Source organism: Heterodontus francisci, chromosome 25, assembly GCF_036365525.1.
Source record: "Heterodontus francisci isolate sHetFra1 chromosome 25, sHetFra1.hap1, whole genome shotgun sequence".
Lineage (NCBI taxonomy): Eukaryota > Metazoa > Chordata > Chondrichthyes > Heterodontiformes > Heterodontidae > Heterodontus > Heterodontus francisci.
In genome coordinates this window covers 24,247,789-24,266,126 of record NC_090395.1, presented here as the reverse complement: position 1 = coordinate 24,266,126, position 18,338 = coordinate 24,247,789, and the positions used below count along the sequence as shown (strand labels likewise).

Here is an 18,338-nt window from a genome sequence, read left to right as displayed (position 1 = left end):
ACACGAGGAGTGCAGTGCTCATGTTATGCAGCAGTGAAAGTTAGGACAGGAAATTGGCTCCATGTCCTAGTCAACCAGCAACAGCACTGCAAGGTTCATGTAGAATTCTAGCCAACTTCCCAGGAGAAATCTCACATAAATGTGATGATTTAGAGGTCTGAAATCAGCAGTAAATGTGACATCAACATCCTTTCAGCTGGTAAATTCAGTATTTGTAGTTTCTGACCTCTTTAACCAACTCAGAGGTTAAGACAGGCTCTGCTCTTTCTGTTCTCAAGCATTGTGCTCCATGTTCCAGTTCATCGGAAGCACATCCATGTTCTCTTATTTAAAACCGTATCTCTGAGTAGTGAATGCTTTAATCTCAGGGCTGCCTGTCCCTAACTCACTCCCAGACAGACAGGGTGTAAATCTGAGTACTAGCATGGCCTGCCATTAACTCAATCCCAGACAGGTATAAATCAGATTACAAAATCATCAAATCCTCTGAGAAAGCTACCCTCCCCTCTCCGCAAACTTATTCCCATATCCCTAAAGATAATTGACAGAGTCTTACTCCCAGAAGTTGAGTCTCCCTCCATGATATGAGATATTCCAAATCCGTTCAAAGCTTCCTTGGATTACCACACCTCGGATTATCACTGCCAAAAACCCAGAGATCATAATCCCCATCTGGAACACGTCAGTCCATACCACGGCTTTCAGACCACCCTAAAAACACAAGAGGTAGTGAACATGGCATCTACTTTATCTGGGATCTAAATAAAAGCAATGACAAATTGTATTCATATAGTATCTTTAATGTAAAAAAAAAATCGCAAGGTACCTCACACGGGCATTATAAAAAAAATGACACTGAGCCACAAAAGGAGATATTAGAGCAGATTCCAAAAACTTTGTCAAAGAGGTAAGGAATGTCTTAAAGGAGGAAAGCGAGGTAGGGAGGGTTTAGGAAGGAAATTCCAAAGCTAGGGCCTAGGGATTTGAAGGCATGACTGCCTGTGGCAGAGCAATTAAAATCAGGAATGCTCAAGAGGCCAGAATTAGAAGAACGCAGGTATCTCGGAGAGTTGTAGGGCTGGAAGAGATTTCAGAGATTGGGAGGGCCGAGGCCATGGGCAGATTTGAAAACAAGGATGAGAATTTTGAAAATTGAGGTGTTGCTTAACCAGGAGCCATTGTAGGTCAATGCGAACAAGGAATTAGTGCAAGTTAAGACATGACAGCAGAGTTTTGGATGACTTTAAATTTATGGAGGGTAGAACTTGCAAGATTGGCCAGGAGTGTTTTGGAATAGTCAAGTCTGGAGGTAACAAAGACATGAATGAGGGTTTCAGCAGAAGATGAGCTGAGAAGGGGTGGAGTCAGGCAATGTTATAGAGGTGGAAATAGGCTGTCTTAGTGGTGCTGCGGAAATGTAGTTGAAAGCTCATCTCTGGATCAAATATGACACCAAAGTTGCAAACACTCTGGTTCAGCTTCAGCATGGAGTTTGTAGCGGGGACGAAGACAATGGCTTCAGTCTTCTCAAAATTTAATTGGAAGAAATTTCTCCTCATTCAGTCAGACAATTTAGAGATAGTGGAGGGGTCGAGCAAGGTGTTGATGAGATGGAGTTGATTGTCGTCACTGCACGTGTGGGGCTGAATTTTGTGAGGCCAGCAGAAGCAGGAATGGAGGCGTGGAAGAGGAAGAATAGGGACAGATGGAATCATCCAGAAACCCAACATTGTGACATTGGTTCCGGATTTTGTCAGCGGTAGGAAAATTTGGAGGCAGCGTTGCTGCCTCAATGCAGCGGGACTGCCATTTAAATTGCTGAACAGCTCATTCTAATACCTTTGCATGGAAATGATGGTGATTCAATGGGGAGCTTGGAATTTAGTCAACAGCAGGCGGGAATCATGTGCCTTCTGATCCCCGGCCGTTGAAAAATGGCAGCTCCAGGGCGAAGCCTCAGTGCCGCCATGGGAAGACAACCATTGGGAGCTTCTTCTCCTTCACCTAAAATATTTGACAAATAGAATCTCATTTCCACTGCCTCCACAAGAGCCTGTATTTCTGCTGCGAAAATACTTTTAGTAACTTAACAGTTTTTATTTACTTAGCTTCCCAAGCTAAAGGACAACATTTTCACCCATCAGAAATATTCTGAAACCAGCTGCACTCGAATAGCCATCAGGAAGATTAGGATGTGAAGCATCACTAAAAATAACTAGTTTCATATTCTTTGGATCACCTAAGGATGGGAAATTAAGTTTGCATTTCTCCAGGTTTAATTTTTTTTGTGTTTTATTTGCCCTCTGCTTAAGATATATCATCTTTCTGTGATAAGCAAGCACAATTAACCAGGATGGGAGTTACACTCGCTAAATAGGATTGCTGATTTAAAATTATTCCAGACCTAGTCTGCTTAATATCTAAACCAATATATTTAAAAGCCCCACAATCCTGACTCCTAACCTTAAATTCTACTCTAATCTTATTAATAACATATCTCAAATTCTGCAGTACCACCCTATAAGAAATCAACATGCTTAATGAAGGTGCCTGGAAGTTTTCATTTAAAACACCAATAAAACATTGCCAAGTCTGCTTTTTATTCAACACAACCTATTTTCATCAAAACAGATCTCACCAAAAAATACCACACCCTGAAAGCATCATTCAGGTCATAGACACCTTTGTTTACTTTCCATACTTTTCCTTCTGCATCTGGTGCCTCTTTGGACAGTTTCAGAAACACTTCTTTTTGAAAAGTATCACCCAGCACAAGCGTGGCTTTTATGTCGACATGATCTATTCCCAATATGTGTTCAAAAGAGTTAAAAAATTCTCAAGATTCTTTCCCCAGCTGTAGGAGAGTTCACTAACATCTGTATCATGCAGCCACTCTTCAGAACCCCAAGCAACTAGCCTTGCTTTAGCCTTGTAAGTCCCATTTGCAAGGACTTTTTCAGTCCAAATCCATCTGTGTGACGAGGCTGGCTGTCCCTCATCTGGTACCTCAGAATAAACACCAAACTAGTCTGCTAGGGCGGCACAGTGGCGCAGTGGTTAGCACCGCAGCCTCACAGCTCCAGCGACCCGGGTTCAATTCCTGGTACTGCCTGTGTGGAGTTTGCAAGTTCTCCCTGTGTCTGCGTGGGTTTCCTCCGGGTGCTCCGGTTTCCTCCCACATGCCAAAGACTTGCAGGTTGATAGGTAAATTGGCCATTAGAAATTGCCCCTAGTATAGGTAGGTGGTAGGGAAAATATAGGGACAGGTGGGGATGTGGTAGGAATATGGGATTAGTGTAGGATTAGTATAAATGGGTGGTTGATGGTCGGCACAGACTCGGTGGGCCGAAGGGCCTGTTTCAGTGCTGTATCTCTAAACTAAACTAAACAAACTCTCTCCAACTATCCAATTCCTTTTGTTTGCCTCTCATTAGTTTATTCTGACGTTTATTGGCAGCCACCAAAACTTCATGGTCATGAGTATGACTGCTTCTAGCTCTATGACCTTTATTTCAATGCCTAATCTCTGCAAGCTATGGTCTCTACTTGCACTTTTTTGTCTGCGGGGACTACTACTGCGAGATCTCCCTCTTGCACTATTGGATGCTCTTTCTCCAGTACGTGATCATTTCCTAAAGCAAGAGTCACTTCCAAACCTACTATTCGAACTTGAACTTTGCTTTCTGACTCTCCACTCCTTCACCCCATATTGCCAGTCCATGGTCCTTGCTTCTTGGCTATCATCGTGACCATTCAAAATATATTTAAACTTACCATTAAATTTTCCTGCATGTCCCACAATTGTCGCATCCCTTCACTCACTGGACCCCTTGGAATATACATCAAAGTTTCCACTCACTTTTGGATGTGATAGTTCTGTTCTGCGCATCATGATAACTGACATTACCACTATCCAATCCTCGATCTACCATCTTCTGTTCCTCAGGGCTTCATCAAAAAACATGAGCATTTGAGGTACAAGTTGCCTCGTTTCCTTCTATCAGCTGCTCAGATTCTGAAATTTTGTAATTAATCCCGTTTAATTGTGAGGAATGAACCTTAACAGTTTGGCATGTTTGATAGCCACTGTTTTAGTTGTCATGTCCTATTACCTTACCAGGGTCTTTCCATTCCCTATGACTTTCTCTTTTATAATACACCAAATCTCCTGAATTCAATTCTCTCTCAGATGGCCTTATCCGATGTCTCAGAGTTCTCTAGATTTTCTCAGAGACCTCAGCCTTTATGAAAGCCTATATCCCTGCAAGTAAAGCATTCAAATGTGCAGAAAACAATGGAACTAATTGTAGTACCTGCTAGAGCAGGAGGACTATTGCATAGCACAGAAGGCAATTTGGGATTTGGCCCATGAACCAATTGATAGGGACTACACCCTCCGACCAACTAAAGTGAATTCTTTGCAATCAATTGCCTGTGCAAGGGTGGTTGTCAACTCGCAGTATATTTTGTCAGCTAAGATTTTATGCTGCATTTCATCAATCACCATGTAATTCCTTTCACAGAGCCCATTGCTGAAAGGACTTTCAGCTGTGGTATTCATGACCATAATGTTCATTTTTTCACACATATCTCTGAACTCGTCATTGGCAAATTCCCCTCCATTATCAGTCAGAAACTTAGCTGGTGCTGCAAGTCCAGTCCCTATCCATTTCTCCATGACTTTGTCTATAATATCCCTTTTGTCCTTGCTATGTATTATTATAGAAAGACAAAATCTGGTTGCCAGGTCTATAAAATGTAGAATACAGATATTTTGGTATTTGTCCCAGACCTTTAGATCCCTGGCAACTACCTCATTAAAGTCATGTGCCAATGGAAGGCTTACAATATGGCATGACAACATCCTCCGATACTTTTTACAGATTTCACACTTCTCACTAATCTCTTCTTTAACCATGTATACTCTTCATCAAACACACATGCATCCTTTAGCAGGGTTTTTAATCTTTGACAAGAAGGGTGAGAAAATTGTCTGTGTATTTTTAAGAGAATTTGCTTTTTTTTCCTGATTCTTATCACCTGATGCTATTAATACTTCTCTAACACTCTGACGAGAAACATTAGGTTTTGTTGAGGATAAAATAATGCCCAGACTAGGTTAACTGCAAATCCACTGACTTTCCAAAAACAATTGCCTTATTCTGCTCCATGTCAAGTTTCATTTGTGCCTTTTTCAAAGAAGATTTAGTCAACAGCAAAGGTATCTCACTAGAGATTACATCAGTACTGATAAGTGGCTTATTTCAGCTATTTTACATGGAATTACAACTCTTTAGTGACCTCAGTGTGTTGTTATCAACAAACCTAAAGCAAGAAGGATTTTTATACTCCTTAACCTTGTGTCGATCCTCACTACTGAATGAATCCAGATACCATTTTAACCAATCTGTTCCACATACTGAAGTGCAAGCACTATCTAACGCAGCACAGGTGACCAAATCTGCAACTAATACATTCATCATAGGTCTATAACTCCTTGTGACCAGTACAATTCATTCAGTTTCATCATTATCTTCATCTTCTGCTTCAGAATTCTGTCATTTTGAGGACCCTGTCTCTCCACTTTGAACAGTTCATCGTATAATAATACTTTGAGTCACGCCTGAAGCACCTATTAACTGCTCCTTGAGCATTCCTTGGATTCATTTGCCTATTATTACTGTTCCAATTCTGACTTCTGCTGTAATAGCCAGATCTGATAAAAATGTTTTCATCCTGATTGCACCTATCTGTAACTCTTCCATTGATTGATGCCCACGTCCAGTATATGAACCATTTCGAAATATGGCAATCATTGAGTCCTCCATTCTTTGTGTCAATGGAGAATGTCCCATTTGTTCCACCAAGGCTGCAGGAAATGACCGTTATTCCAGGAATTATTTTACGGCAACAGCCATCTGATCTAACAAAGATTTTTTTTTCTAGAACCGAACCACAGTTGGAACCAGGAGCCTGTTCTTATGTGACACCCTATCACAATCTAGCAACTTAAATGCTTGCGCTGAACCAGGGTTCTCTAAATTAAATTTCCTCAATCTTCTATACAGTCTGTTAAAGTTCATGATCTATTCCTCCATTGAATAACCATCAGTTTTCCTATATCAAAGTCTGAGAATGCCTCAGACATTTATTCGATCACCTTTCTCATAAATTTCGTCCAAGAATTCTAACAGACGATTCAAACCTTCATCAGTATCCTAATATAAAAGCAAAATACAGTGGATGCTGGAAATCTGAAATAAAAACAGAAAGTGCTGGAAATACTCAGCAGGTCTGGCAGAATCTGTGGAAAGAGTAACAAAGTTAACGCTTCAGCTCGATGACCTTGCATCAGAACTGGGTCAGTTGGATACTGATCCAACTGATCAACATCTAGTTCACAAAATACTTAAGTTCTGATTTTACTTTTGGTAGGAAGTGACAGCAACAAGGCTGTACCTTGTTTCCTCTTTGGCAGGACGTAAAACATGTCCACATAGCCACTTCATTCTTCCACTGGTCATATGATTCAGACTCCACGAGTATCAGAGCCTAATCAAACCCCAACATTTTACACTTGCTTTCTGCCATTTCTCACAATATCTTCTAGGATTTTAGTTTTCTGTTTTACATTTTTTTAGTTTTCAACCTTCACCTTTAGGCAACCGTCCTATGCTACTATGTTCTACTCCAGAAAGCCAGTTGTTGAAAGATGAAACGAGAGCTAACCTTTACTCACTCTGTAAATAAATGTAAGACTGAAAGGTTACAAATATATGGGGGGAAATTTTATGCTGTCCAATGTGGCAGGTTTGGAAGCAGGGAGAGCATAAAATCAGGTGGGATGCTGGCAGTAGGGGGTGGGGGGGTTGGTGGGAGTGGTTCCTGCGACCATATTGTCTCTTTCAAAATTTAGTCCGGGGCGGCAAGGCCTGTGACTGGCCTTTTCCCACCGCAGCCGCAATTAGTCGAGCAGTGGATGGGCGTGTCACCAGGTGGGAAGCGCACAGCAGGGAAAATCGTGCAGGCTGCTTCCCAGCTCTGGGGGTGGGGGTGAGGGTGGGTGTCGCTCATTAAAAGGCACTTAGTGCCCAAACAAAGGACCCGGCATCAGGAAGGGGAGGGCTTGCTGAAAGCCACCCCCTGCCCTTGCTGCCTCCCCCATTCCCCTCTCCCCCGCAACCCTCACCCCATGAGACCCCTCCTGCCCTGACCTACCTGTGGCCTGGCTCCAGCGACACTCCTGAGCCTCCGGTAGGTACCCCTCCAACAGCAGCCACTACCTTTGCAGTGGCACTGCAGCTGCTGGCTTCTGATTGGCCAGAAACTCTCCAAGGGCAGCACTTCCAGCAATAGGGTCCTTGATCCTGTGGAAGGTCCGCCACTGTCCATTTCAGTGCCTAATTGGTACTAGATTCAGTGGGCCTTCTGGCAAGAGGCAATGCGAGATCTCAACATTGCTTTTTCCAATGTCGAGACCCCTGTTGCCAGAATAAAATCCTGGCCATACCATCTAACTCAAACTCCCACTCAGTTTCAGTAAGTGGCTTCTTATATGTGCTTAAGTAAGACCCTAATTAATACCCTTCACCTGCATATAATTAAACACAGTTGATATACAATTAACAACAGGGTCAGATGGCCATAGTATTGGGTGACAGGGCAGAATGGGCTCATTCTTCGGTGACAGGGCCGAGTGGTCATAGTATCATGTGCTGGCCTCTCTGTAAGGATGGGCAATGAGGGGCATTAGCACATATTCTGAGGGGAGTAGCAAAGGGAAAGATGCCAAGGCAAGTTCATCTCTGCAAGACAGTGCTCTGGAGGGCTACTGATCAGCTGGCATGGGTCTCATACACGCCATCTTTGTGGATCTCTGTGACACGCAGCAGTGGCTCAGAAGAAAGGATGACCAGGGTGCATCTGTGCCCACCTGTGAAGCTCCAAGAGGAGAGCGGCAGCAGCCAGCCACGCCAAGAAGGGTCCACCTATGCCATAGAGTGTATGGGACTTGCCTCAGCTATCTCCACATATATGAGTGACATTGTCAGTGAGGATTGTGGTTCTCCAGGGAGGTCATCACTGACTTAAGCACCACGCTGCAGGATGAGTTGTGATCTATGGGCTTTGGTGGACATCCTATGCCCATGGCCCTGAAGATCATTGTGGCACTCAACTTCTCCGTGTCTGGCTCTTTCCAGGGATCCACTGGAGACATGTGTGGGGTCTTCCAGGCAGTAGCCCACCCCTGCATCAAGGAACTAACCAATGCCATGTTCCAAAGAGCCGGTGACTGTGTGCTACCGCACCAACCCTGACTATCAGGCAGAGAGGGCCATTGGCTTCAGGATCATCGCTGGATTCCCCCAGGTGCAAGGCATGCCATTCCATCGGGGGGCACTGCCCATGCCTGTACATTATTCTCTCACACACCCCACACCCCCACCCTCACCCACACCCCTACCCTCACCTACACCCACAGCGCCACCCTCACCCCCACCCACATCTTCACCCCCACACTTAAACACATCCTCACCCCCACCCCACACTCACCCCCGCCCTCACCCCCCAACCCACAACCTCACCCCCACCCACACCCCTACCCACACCTTCACTCCCACCCCCGCCCTCACCCCCACTCCCACCCTCACCCACATCCCTTCCCTTGCCCCGCCCACACCCTAACCCACACCCACACACTCACTCTCACCTACACCCTCACCCCCATCCACACATCTCCACCCACACACCCCACCCACTCCTGATCACACACGCCCACCCACACACCCCACCCACTCGTAACCACACACCCCCACACCTCCATGAGCAGATCTGATCCAGGACCAAGATAGGTGCACTAATTCAACTACATCAACACTTCCCCATGAACCTACTTGCAGTGCATCCCCAACAATACTCTCCATCACCAATTCACCTGCGCCTTGTACCAATGATACATTACCAACACCTGCATTTGTAAAAGCACACCTACATTGTCACACCTATACCAGCACACCCACACGAACCCACCTATACTGGTTCACCTGTATCAAAACACCTGTCTCACACTCGTACCTACGCATTTCACCAAGGTTTGTGCCCATAAGTACTTGTACAAAGACACCAGAATATGCCTACATATTTTACCAACATATATGAATGGCCCACCTGCACTAACACACATGGAACATACATGCACTAGCAGACATGTATCAATGTAACCAGAGTAAACTTACCAGAGTACAGTAAAAGGTGCAGACAAGACCTGTTGCAACAAGAATGCCCCAGAGATCAAATCCAGTTACTGGTAAAAAAATAAATGTTGTTTCAACTTAGTGCAAAGAATGAATCCACTTTTACACAGTAATAGTTTTACCTTATAAAATTAAATGTAATTCTAAAATAATAAATGAATTAATCCTTATGCCAGAGGTAGAGAGAGAGATGGGGACAATGAGGGAAATAAAAACAGTCGAGCAGAGTGAGAGGCAAGTAATAGTGTATAAAGAAAGGGCAACAGCAGAAAATTAAAGAGATACAGAGATGGATGGAGACAGAACAATAGACAGAGACATGTGACAAACATTGTGAAAAAGAATGGAAAACAGAGAAAGTAACACACGGACGTGTCGAGAGAGAGGCAGAAAGTTAGGAGCAGAGTGTGATTTAAGGTAGAAACTGAAATATAAAGAGGGACAGAAAAATAGGGAGAGAGCAAGAGGGAGGGTAACAAAGATAGGAGGTAGTGAGCGACAAAGATCAGAAAACATATAGTCTCGTGCATGGAAGGAGCCGTGTTGAAATAAAAAATGAAATGGAAGAATTATGAATTTTTAAAAATCAACTGTTAAACAAAACCACAAGAACATGAACACTTGCACCACAGTCAAAATGGAGTAGCGGTCACATGACCCCCTTCATGTGATTCCCCCCTCCTGTACTAGAAATCAACAAACCTGTATGAAAAGATGGAACTCATTAACCTTGTTAAGCTCTGGGGAGAACCCCTTTGAAATTGAAAGGAACACTATTACATATTAATGACTCTTATCAACATGAATAAACTAACAGAGGATTCTCGAGACAGACTGACTCACAGCCCAAACCAAGATGAATGAGTGTGAAGTAGCACCATGTTACAAAATGGTCCCCATTCAGACATCAATCAATAAACTTGGTTATCATATCCTGGCCCATTGTGTGGTCACAACAGGGGAGAGGGCCAAATGCCTCCGAACAGAAACTCTAATTTGATGGATTTTTACCTTAAAAAGGCAGTCCTCTGGAGAGAGAGGGGGGAGCAAACCAACACCTTAGAAAGCCAATCTAGTCACAGGCTGTGCACGAGTTCCAGCCAAGCAAGAAGAACCCTGCTGAACAATAACTGAACAGCTACTATAGCAGAGACATCACAAAGTGACTTCAAGACTCTCAATCTGTGAAGGTAAAAAAATTCACACCACTGCTTTGTGCTGAGTTGTAACCACTAGAATTGTACAACACCTCAACAAGTTCAAGACTACAAACACCGAGGCCTGCACCTTTAAAAGAGATGGTCCTCCTGAGTGTATTCAACAGGTTTACTGTAAACCACGAACACTTACCTCACTTTGGACTTTAAACTACCTAACCTTTTCTGCCTATCTATTGTTTATGTTCTTATGATCCTGTAGTTTTTTTCCAGGAAGAATGCAGTGTGCCTTTAAGGCTGGGAAAAGGAGCCATACTGCTTTAAGGCAGCAGGCTCCAGAAGGTGAGTCAAAGAATGCATTTTCATTGCCCTGGGATACAGCCATTAGGAGACAGCGATTCAAAGTGTGCATTCTCGTTGCCTTGGATACAGCCACTCGGACTGAGCATCGAGAGATACAATTGTTACAATTTAATTTTGAACTGGCTTATAGTGGAAAAACTGCCTGTTCTAACAGAGGAAGCACCTGAAAGGAGAGCTCTCAGATGATTTAAACTGAAGGAAGAGAATTTAGTCTGTTGATTTATTATTCTCTCTCAAAATTCTAAAATGTCAGCCAAAACAGAGATCTTTGATAATTTAAACTGAAGGAAGGGAAGTTAGACTGTGACAATCTATTATCCCTCAAAAATTCTAAAGCCAAATTGCTTCACTAAAAAGTGTTTGCAAGTTGTTAATTGTTGAAATTCATCGCTGAAGAAGGAGCAACAATTTCAACTTCTGAATTAGACTACGGACTGTTCTACTGTTGAACAACCTTTTTTTCCCCCATTGGACATCTGTGAGGTCTTCAAGCAACCTTGGACTGTTCCATATCCAGCAGGAGTGTAAATCTGCAAGGACTCTCATTTTTACTATTTTTAAATGTTGTTTATATCTTAGTAGTGTTTAAGAATTTAGTTTTTCTAATTAAACAGTTAATTTGTTGATTTAAAGACACCTGGTTTAGTTAGCCTCATTCGGGGGTTAATAGATGGTACAATTTGGCTGGGTCTTTCTTTAAGTTGGAAAGTTTAAAATGATATGTTAGGTGATCTGTGGAGGGATGGGATTAAATTCACAGTGCGTTTCTGCCACCACAAATCAGAATCGTATATTTTGATTGGGGGCTTTGACTGGAGCGGTTGGTCGTACCAATGTGCATGCGAGAGAAAGTGTGTGTTGGTGAGGCTGAGACCATTTTGGGAATTGTGTAAAAATAGTTTTCTTTTAACCTACGAGAAAACCTGTCTTTTTGTTTGACCCGAAAGACACTCGGGGCTAATGCAACTTTTTAACAAAACACGATTGTGAACAGTTAGGAGTTGAACAGTGGGAACCACCCACACCCCTTTGCATCTTTGTGTAACAAGAGATAGCAAAAGGCAGACAGAAATAGAACAGAGACAAAGGGGCCAATAATCCAATCGTTGCTCCCTGGACATCAAAGGCTAGATTTTTAAAGCCTACTGGGTGCAGGGGCAGGTGCGAGCTCAATTTAAAGGTCGTGTTCTTGGAGGTCAGCACTGGGTCCTGCTGCCTCCGGAACACGACGCCATTTTTAAAGGGAACTGCAAGCCCACATGCCTTCAATTAATCACCTGTTGAGCTCATTGAGGACCTCATTAACAGGCTTGTCAGCACAGTTTACAACTTCTAAAGGAGGGGAATGGGGAAAACACCATGTCTGGAGCATGTGTTCAAATGTGTACAAATCATGAACAATGCATAGGACAATGAGGTCCATGGGAAGGGCTGAATAAAATAATTTAGAGGCACAAAATAAAGCTCAGTTGCTTCAAAATTGCCACGGAGTAGGCATTGCTGGAGCTGGAAGACTTGCTTTTCTTACTGGTGAGCAATAGGAATCTGGAGAGGGACATGACGCCGCTGGCATCACTTGGGCAGCTGAGGTTGTTCGGGGAAGGCCTGGTGAACACTCAAAGCCCAGCTGAGGGAGGTCAGATGGGAACGGGCTACCCTGACATTGGACAGAGCAGCTAGGATGAGCTTCAGCAGATGCAACCTCCTGGACAGCAGGAGGCCAGAAGAGCACAGTGGGGGTTGCAAGGGGAGGAAGGCACTACCCAAGACATGGAGTCTCCCCTCCAAGAGTCAGCTACCTGCAAATGACAGAACGTTAGTGCCGTAGGATACTGTGCCTATGGCAGATGGTCTTGGTCCTATGTGCTCTGATCCACAATGACCTGAGGCCTTACAGTCCCCAAAGCAGTCCCCTACCTGCAGCTGTCAAGGTCACTGTCACCCTTAATTTCTATACAACTGGATCATTCCAGGGATCTGCTTTGGACCTAGATGGCATCCTGCAGTCAGCAGCGTGTCATGCCATCAGGCAGGTCATGGGTGCCATATTCAGGAGGGCAGGGTACTACATCCACTTTGACACATATGGTCCTGTGCAGGCACAGAGGGCATTGGGTTTCACCTCCATCACTGGATTCCTCCAGATGTAGGGCATCATCGCTTGTGGCATGTGGCCATCAAGGCACCCAGTGACCGGCCAGTGAAATACATCAACAGGAAGGGCTTCCACTCTCTCAAAGTCCAACTGGTGTGTGACCACAACAAGAGCTTATTTCATGTGTGCGCACACTTTCCTGGCAGCTGCTGTGATTCCTTAATCCTCCGCCAGTCCAGGCTGCCTCAGATCTTCACTCCACCTGACAAAGTGCATGGATGGATCCAAGAGGACAAGGGATATCCCTTGAAGAGATGGCTACTGACACCTCTACGGGAGCCCCAGACAAATGCACAGAGACAAAACAACCAATGCCACCTACTCAGCAGGCCAACCATTGAGCAGGCAGCCAGGCTTCTGAATATGCAAGGGTCTCTGTCATTGTAGTGATCTGTTGTGCTCTCCATAACATGGCCCTCCATAGAGGTGTGGACCTAGAGAACAGTGAAGCCCTGGAAAGAGACAGCTAATGGGGAGAGGTGCTGAAAGTAAGAGACGAGGAGGAAAAAGAGACGGAGGGGGATAGCACTGAACAGAGAGGTGCCCCTCCTGCCACTATCTGAGAAGAGGACTTCCCTCCCTCACTGCCTCCAGCATTAGATCCAGGTCGGCATCAATGAAGCGAGGGTTTGCCCTGCCCCGGGTGGCAGGCTTCCAGCTCTCTTGTGACATCTCACTTCCCTCTGGTGCAGTGGAAGGTTTGGCACAAATTGCAGATCTCTCTCTCTCTCTCTCAGGACAACCAGCAACCCCAGTGACGGCTCTCGTGGGGTTTCTGCAATGAGTCCCACACTTGATTTGACTGACCTCCATTCCTGATCTGACTGGTACTAAGTGGACAGGAAACCTGTCTCCATAGGAATTAAGGGCTTACCCATTTGAAAATCTAAATCTGAATCAGTTTCCCACTGGAGTTGGGTATCTGACCCAAAACCAGACCCAGCTCCTGTTTCCCGCTTCCATAAGGAAAATCCAGCCTCAGGTGTCTGTTTGTTGCTTTAGATGTGCTGAAATATGAGGGCATCTCAGTGCCTTTCACATATAGAGCACACTGATACACACAAATACCTGGGGCACTCAGAGCCTGTATATAAGATATGGTTTTTACATTAATTTAGTCAAAACAAAGACAGAACAATAATGTAGGCAGAATTGGATTAAACTGTGTGCTTGCAAATCTTGTCTTTTGATGTTATCTTCTGATAACAGAGGAAAGCAAAGGTTGCTGAAATGCCATTGTAACAATGTCAGGGCCAAAGAGATTGTACGCTGTAAGGATAGGCTTGGATAAATTATTAAATAGAATAAGCTAATTGGCATTATATAAAATTTTATAATATTGAGCTAAGTTACAACAGAAAGGCACACACAGAGTTGAAAGAGGTAAAATTATCACAGCTGAGAGAGTGTGAGGAATGTTGATTACCAGTGCATGTGGAAACATTCCTCTTCAATAATGATTGGGAGAGATAGACAAGCAAAATTACTTTGCATCACTGATGCAATTCTCTCACATCCTGTAATAGCTGCCAGCACATTGAAGTTACTCATCCAAGGTCCTTGCTCCCTTACACCCATCATTAGTACCATTCATTCCCCTAACCTTGACAAATTGTGACTGACAAAATTGGGTGTTCGTTATGTTCGTTATGATCAGGCCATGTTCAAGGCATTTCGTCAGAAGAAGGACTCTGTTGGTGTTAGCCTTTCCAACACATTCCTTGCCAATCACACCTTTCCAAAGGTTTGTGTTCCTCCCAACTCTGGCATTGAGGTTTCTGATAAGGAACAACTTGTCTTCCTTGGGAACATGGGACAACAAGTGATCAAGGCTGGAGTACAATTCCTCTTTGGCCTCATCTGTTGCTTCTAGGATTGGGGTGTACACGCTGACGACTGTGGCCTGCTGTTTCTGGGCTAGCGTGAGCCAGCGGGTCATGAGATGTTCATTTATCCCACAATGGGGCTCACTGAGGCGGTCGGCTAGTTAATTTTTTATGGTGACGCCAATCCCGTGGATTCGGCTCGCTTCTTCTGGTTTACCTTTCCAGAAGAAGGTGCATCAACCACCTTGTTCCTTGAGCTGGCCTTCTCCTGCTCGCTGACAGAGAAGTTTCCTGCTCCCGCCTGGAACTAGAAAACTTGATCAACTTTGCTTCTAATTTTCACCCTTCTTTACATTCTATTCTCACCCTCTCTGTACTAACGCTTTGTCTTTCAGCACACCATTAACATACCGGCTGCCTTTGTTCCATGACCTTCTGGTCAGTTATTCTCTGTGACCCTTGTCCTATCAACACCTGCTCTTTTGTTATCTCTTGCCCCACCCCGACTTTACTCGCTTAAAATCTTTTACATTTTTAATATTTGTCAGTTCTGAAGAAGGGTCACTGACCTGAAACGTTAACTCTGCTTCTCTCTCCACAGATGCTGCCAGACCTGCTGAGTATTTCCAGCATTTCTTGTTTTTATTATACACATGGCCAGAATGTCCAGCTGGTGAGCCCGGTTACAGGCCGTGTGGATCTGCATCAGGGTGTTTTTGTAAGGGTATCTAAAAGCCTGCTCCAAGTCTACCAGCTCCATGAAGGGTCCTGGAGAACCCCTGTCACTTGCCTCGGGGCCTGTGTCTTCCTGATGCTCTGATGTATACGACAGGACCAAATGTCTCTTTGTCCCACTCTGCCCCTCACCCTCGCTCTTTGTCTGGCTTTACTCCCGGCTCATCGCTCTTTGTCCTCACTCTACCACTGCTGCCACTTTCCTGTGTTCCTGCTGCTGGTTTCTCTCGTGCATCCTTGTCGCGTATGTGATTGTAAAGGAGCGGGGCCGAGAGGGAGCACAGTGAGACTGGCAGCAATGGCCGAGTGGGGACAAAGAGTGAGGGCGAGTAGCAAAGTGGGACAAAGAACCATCTTGGTCCTGTCGTCCACAGCGAGTGTGGCAGTATAATTGTCCAATAGATGAGTATGGAATCCTGACATTCTTTACCAGTAAACTTGTACTTACCCTGATTCAATGCTAATGCAGGGGCATAAATGACAATCCCAGTGTACAGCACCTGTAAAAGTCATCCAATATCATTAATCAATAATCTCAATCAGACCCAAATCTGATATTAAATCAATGACTTCATGCACTTGATAAACTTAATGAGGCCTCACTAGATTGTACCACATGCTTAGTGCTGGACATGGGGGAGCTGAGTGAAACTCAAGGAGTTAGAATAAATCCTCCAATTTCCTCCTCAGTTGCTCACTGTAAGCTGCTAACTCAACTTGCCCATCTCCTGATATCTTGCCCAAGTGGTCAGTCTTCATGTACGAGCCTTGACAGTGTCAACAGGCTATTTGACTGAGATAGGTAGCTTTGGAACTGTAATTGATATTTCCCTCACTGACCCAGACAAATTAAAATCTCAACAGAAAGTGCTGAAAATACTCAGCAGGTCTGGCAAGATCTGTGGAGAGAGAAACAGAGTTAACGTTTCAGGTCTGCGACCCTTCATCATTGACCGACCTAATGAAAGGTCACAGACCTGAAACATTAACTCTTTCTCTTCTCTTTCCATAGATGCTGCCAGACCTGCTGAGTATATCCAGCCTGTTTTTATTTCATATTTCCAGCATCCACAGTATTTTGCTTTTAAATTAAAATCTAAAGTGTCTTGGATGTAACTGGACAGTAAGTGCATATGAGCTCAGATTTGATACTCACTGTTTGAATGATGTATAAAGAGGTCCCAATGTAGCGAGCTAGTTTGTTGAATCTCATGCTTAAATACTGGAGAATAAAAAAACAGTGTCAAGTAACTTATATTTACAATGGCTTTGTACATGATCCATAAATGGTCAGCTGTTTGACTGAATGGTTTGTTTTTCTGTCCACTCTTGGTTCATTGTCACTTTAATAAAAGAGAATTTGGTCTGTGTGCAGATCTCCCTCTCTCAGACAAACACAACAAATTCCTGGTTCATGCTCGTAATGAATTTCTCTTCTGATCCACCTGTCAACAACAATGATGAGAGAGCTCACTGTAGACTTTACCCTTTGCCAGACTATTGGAGAAGGTAGGGACTGATCTGTGATAGTGGTGCAGAGTGACACTCCTCTCTCGCCAAATGTTGCAAGCGCGAGCACACTATCCATATTCTGACTTTCAGGAGGTAGTGCAGGGTGAAAGTATTGCTTTGTCTTTTACTACAACTATTACCACTCCCTTTGCCTTTTATTCAATGGCATCTTTGTCATTTCATCTCTGCTGCCCTCTGCCCTTCCTTTTTGTTCTTCTTCCACCATGCCTCCTTTCAATTGCTCAAATCATATTACATTTCTAACCTTTGCCAGTTCTGATGAAAGGTCATCGAACTGAAACATTAACTCTGTTCCTCTCTCCACAGATGCTGCCAGACATGCTGATTATTTCCAGCACCTTCTGTTTTTATTTCAGATTTCCAGCATCCACAGTATTTTGCTTTTATTTTAGGGTACTGTAATAGATTGGGTATATTTGGGGATTGGGTACAGTATGGATTAGGTACAGTTGTGGATTGGGTGCAGTAATGGATGGGTACAGTTTCAGATAGGGTATAGTTGGGGATTGGGTAGAGTTGATGATGGGGTACAGTAATGGATTGGGTACAGTTGAAGTTTGCATACAGTAACAGTTTGGGTACAGTTGGCGATTGGGTACAGTGCCATGCTAGGCCCCCACCTGCCAAGAATGAGGCAGATGAATTTTGTCATGAACATTGATTTTAAACTGTTACTGGAGTGAAGAAAGGACTTGTTAAACAGATCAGCCGTGGCTGGAAAAACATTTGCATATTAACCAACAGTGTTTGGAAGGACAAAGCAGCCATTCCCTGACACATTCAACCCACAATGGACTCTTGATCACCAGACGTTGAAGGTGGGGGAACTCGCATTCCAGGTTGACTGTTAAGATAGCTGAATACACAAACGGACAAGGTCAAACCAGCTCGTCACATGACTAACCTGCTGGGCAACCTGAGTTTTTTGAATTTGTACAATCAGTTTGGGCAGAAAGTCTGTTTGCTCCTGGATTGAGAAGATCTCTCTCCTGTCTGGTCCCATCTCTTTCTCCCAAGCCTCTGAATCCACTGAAGATACATGAACCCCAAGAGAGAAAAGTCTCCAACAGAAAACAAGGTTTAGCAGAATACTGAGCCCCCAACGAAAAGCAACAACTATGTACAATCAAGGGCTCTACAGTGAGCTCGAAGACCCGTAACAACAACTCTTTAGATATTGTCTCAAACCTTTCCACTTTATTTTTCTTCTGCTCTTTTCTGTCTCTACTTGCATGTGTGTATTGTGTATACATGCTAGTGTGGGCGTGTCGTATATCCGTAGACGTCAACCAAATTAGAGTTTAAGTTTAATAAA

General features: G+C 44.1%; 1 protein-coding gene across 1 annotated transcript in view; it reads right to left on the bottom strand.

The window, feature by feature from the left end:
• Positions 1 to 18,338, bottom strand: part of slc5a8l (solute carrier family 5 member 8, like) — a 109,819-nt gene that overhangs the window by 75,824 nt on the left and 15,657 nt on the right. Inside the window, exons 2-5 of the mRNA XM_068057631.1 lie at positions 16,647 to 16,712; positions 15,939 to 15,990; positions 9,237 to 9,304; positions 557 to 711 (exon numbers count right to left, since the gene is read on the bottom strand). Of these exons, the coding sequence (XP_067913732.1) occupies positions 557 to 711; positions 9,237 to 9,304; positions 15,939 to 15,990; positions 16,647 to 16,712 (341 nt within the window). The remainder of the gene's footprint in view (positions 1 to 556; positions 712 to 9,236; positions 9,305 to 15,938; positions 15,991 to 16,646; positions 16,713 to 18,338) is intronic.